The sequence below is a fragment of the Pundamilia nyererei genome, unplaced genomic scaffold (assembly GCF_000239375.1).
Source record: "Pundamilia nyererei isolate P.nyererei 1_Seehausen unplaced genomic scaffold, PunNye1.0 scaffold00106, whole genome shotgun sequence".
In the NCBI taxonomy this organism is placed as follows: domain Eukaryota; kingdom Metazoa; phylum Chordata; class Actinopteri; order Cichliformes; family Cichlidae; genus Pundamilia; species Pundamilia nyererei.
This window is the reverse complement of record NW_005187507.1, coordinates 2,159,092-2,162,594: the sequence shown is the minus strand read 5'-3', so window position 1 is coordinate 2,162,594 and position 3,503 is coordinate 2,159,092. Positions and strand designations below refer to the sequence as shown.

General features: G+C 47.1%; 2 protein-coding genes across 2 annotated transcripts in view; one reads left to right on the top strand and one right to left on the bottom strand.

The window, feature by feature from the left end:
* Positions 1 to 3,418, bottom strand: part of fam120c (family with sequence similarity 120 member C) — a 35,341-nt gene extending 31,923 nt beyond the window's left edge. Inside the window, exon 1 of the mRNA XM_005741056.2 lies at positions 1,813 to 3,418. Within this exon, the coding sequence (XP_005741113.1) occupies positions 1,813 to 2,328 (516 nt within the window). The 5' untranslated portion in view covers positions 2,329 to 3,418. The remainder of the gene's footprint in view (positions 1 to 1,812) is intronic.
* The window catches only part of LOC102200864 (isocitrate dehydrogenase [NAD] subunit gamma, mitochondrial-like), an 8,312-nt gene continuing 8,091 nt past the window's right edge, over positions 3,283 to 3,503 (top strand). Inside the window, exon 1 of the mRNA XM_005741069.1 lies at positions 3,283 to 3,498. Coding sequence (XP_005741126.1) covers positions 3,283 to 3,498 — 216 coding nt within the window. The remainder of the gene's footprint in view (positions 3,499 to 3,503) is intronic.

The window sequence follows — 3,503 nt, the reverse complement described above, 5'->3', positions numbered from 1 at the left end:
GATATATATCGTTATATCAAACAGCCCTATTCTGAAACACCAACTAACTCAAATGTACAAATTAATTCAAAGTATACCACTGTAAGTCACCTGGGAACTATAAATAGTGCTCCCAACTCAGCAGCTGCTCAACAATGTATAAAAAAGTTCACAGAGTTCATGTTATGTAATATATAGGCTAGACAGGTCGTGCCTTAAAGTACATGTTTCCAATCTCCACTTTGGAATGACAAATTCTTTTAGACCAAGCATTTATCACTATATCTGAATTTATCTTGGACAGACTTCACCTCCTTCCAGACCGTTACAAACACGGGGCACCAGCTGCAAGGACCAGCTAGAGATACCAATTGCTAAATTCTTTAAAATCATGACAGTTGTGTGAGACATATCAAATCTACAGAAATCTTGCTGAAACACATCTAAGCTATTAAAATCCAGGCGTTTAGAAATCCCTTTTTGGACAGGTATTTTAGGCACCTCTGAGCAGGTGACTTCTTCAAACAAAAGACAATAAAGTAGCCTGTTATCAGGCAGAATTATCAGCCGTTTACACTGACTTTCATGTTTAAACACGAGGAAAAACAAAAAAGGACTGACAAGAACTGAATCACATCTATGGGAAGGGAAAATAAATGAGAATAATTATTTGAAAGTAATGCAGAATTCCCCAAGAGATTTGCTGAATTATACCCCAGATATTAATAGCATAAAGTGAAAGGTGAAAATTGGCCTAAAAATTCACCATGAATAAGTGCAACTAAATGCCTTGTGCTTAATTAAGCCTGCATCCATGATTGACAAGTACTAGGGGCTCAAGGAACAACTGGAGCAGATGCGGAAGGTGAGGACGGTCCCAGCAGATCCCAAACGCATGTGAGTGCAAAGAAGAGCAGCTACACACAACAGCTAGAAGCAACTATGTAGCTCAACCGGGTAGAAAAAGCCTGTGCAAATTTTCATAAATATCATCACTGGTGTATATGGAAAGTGTAGAATTTCTTTTCTTAAATAGGCAGAAATCCTACTGAAAAGACATTAAAATTCAGGGACTGATAAATATATCTTTGGACAAGTGTAATGCAAAAGCAGGCTATATCACCGCCCCCCCCAAAAAATAAAAAATAAAAAATCCAAAAAAAAAAAATCACAGAAGTAGCTCACTAGCTCACTTTCAGACAGAATTATCAAGTATTTACACTCTGATTCTCATGTTTGGTCCACAAGCACAAAAGAGACCAGAAATGAAAGCAATACAGAATGCATGAGTGAGACTATACACTACATCCCAGATATATGCAGCATAAAATGATGCAGAAAAGATGGGAGGGGGGGAAAAAATCACAAAGAGTGCACTAGAATAAGTGTCTGGCGCTCCAGATCTAGTGGGTTGGAAAAAAAACCTATGCTCAGGATTTTGGGACTACCAGTGGCCAAAAGAACAGGCGTGTCTGAAGCATTGGAGGCTGTAACCCCACAAAGCGTATGACAGCAAAGAGCAGCAGCCACATGCAACAGCTAGAAACTGACATCTGGCCAAAAAACACCGCTTTAACAGAAAGTGATTGCATTTGTGCAAAAAAAAAAACAACGAAAAAATAAGCATAATAATAAGACTCAGGTGTTCACTCGTTTCTGTGGTTAGAGCTGCTTCTTGCACTTGCCACAAACCAGGGAAGGCGTTAAAACGGTTGTGAATGATGCAAACAGCTAAATGGGCCTGCTGCACCTAACAAGTGTAAAATGAGCGGCACGCCGTATGACACGACCACAATAAAACAACTTTCACACAGCCATGATTGATCTGCTTACCCGCACTCGGAAGCGGAACATGGCGAGGCGGACACAGTGGCTGAGGCAGGCCGGGGGCAGGAACCATGCCCGGGGAGGCGGGGTGGCCTTGCTGCCGACGTGGTTGACTATCAGCTGCGCCGTCTGTCGCTGGCTCTGAGCTCGCCGCGCCCACTCGGGCCAGCGCTCCTTCCCCAGGGTGCCGTTGAAAACCACGACCAGCTCCAGGCCACCCTGGTACAAGCAGGCCTGCGACAGGGCGGCCAGGTATCCCAGCATGGCGTTCCACTCGCCTCCGCACACCCAGTCCGTCTGGTAGCCGCCGTACAGGCGCTGCAGGCCGGAATCAGCGTCGATTAGGATCCTGGCAGGCGGGGGCGGGGGAGGCATGGGCCCGGGGTGATGTGGGTGGTGGTGTGGGTGATGATGGTGAGGGGGCTGGCGGGCCGCGGTCCGGGCAAGCTTGAGGAGGTCCACGGGGACCGTGGCCCCGGGACACCGCTTCTCTAAATACTCCTGAAAGCCCTGCACTCCCATGACGGTGTTATTGAGCCGGTGCGTCTGACCGGGAGCGGGCTCTGAATACGTTCTGTACGCCGTGTTTGTAACGTGTTGTGGGGCGAGACTTGCAGCTAGCTGTGCACTCCGGGGCAAAGCTAACTGGTCTCCGATGTAGTGACAAAACTGTAGTTTAGTTAACCCAGCAAACCAACTTGGCTGTCACGCTGCCTAGCAAAACGAGTCACCATGCACCGCCGCACGACTGTTTCTGGTAGTTATCCCAAGATATCGAAATGCCAATTTGTTTGTTTTATTTCTTTACTTTAGTTTTGGTCGAGGGTGCTCAGTTTAGTGTCCATCCCTGTGGATTTTTGGTGAGATGCCAGAAAAGGCCAGTGTAGCTACCTACCTACCAGAAAAAGTTTAACACGTTTCCTGCTCCCATAATTTGGCTTTAACAAGACCAGCTTCCAAAATGCAGTCGGTAGCGAGTAACAGAAATGCAGCGAGATGGTGGACCGAGAAATGTCTGCAAAATAAAAAAAAATCCCGCTGTTTTGTGCACATGAAACAGATGCAATACTGCGCTTTTTTTTAGTTAGCAAACCCACAGGCTGGATGGCCAGTTCGCGGACATGATGGTGAACCGAGCAGCTTGAAAACCGTTGTTTTCTTTTTTAAACCTGACAGATGAAAATGTTCACATTTATTCGCCACTGGCTCTGGGAAATTTCAGCACGTGTGCTACACCAGCGTGCAGGATAACAGGTGTCAGAATATTAATTTAACACAAACTAATGAGCAGCGTGCCTGGCTGCACTAATATTTGCTAACTGTGGCTAAGCTGCTAGCTGCTGCTGGCAGGGTCCCCGGCGTGATTTGACGCGTCAACTCCCGAAGACAAGTCCGGGGCGGACACGACGCGGAATGAGATGGATGTTTGACGAAAGAAAAGAAAAGTAACTAAAAGAAAATAAAAATAAAAGCCCGATGGTGCCTCCCTCGCTTTCTTCCACGCTCACGGCTTCATGTTGCAGAGGGGAACGTTACTTCCAAGCGACGTCAGCCATCTTGCGACTTCCTCGCGGCCCAGTGGAGTGGGAGGGAAGGCGGAGGGAGGCGAGGAAGGAGGCGCGGCAGAGCGCGGGGAGCGACGGGAACAGTAGTCTGACTATGGCAGAGCGTCCGTCCAGAACACGAGCGTCGGCAAC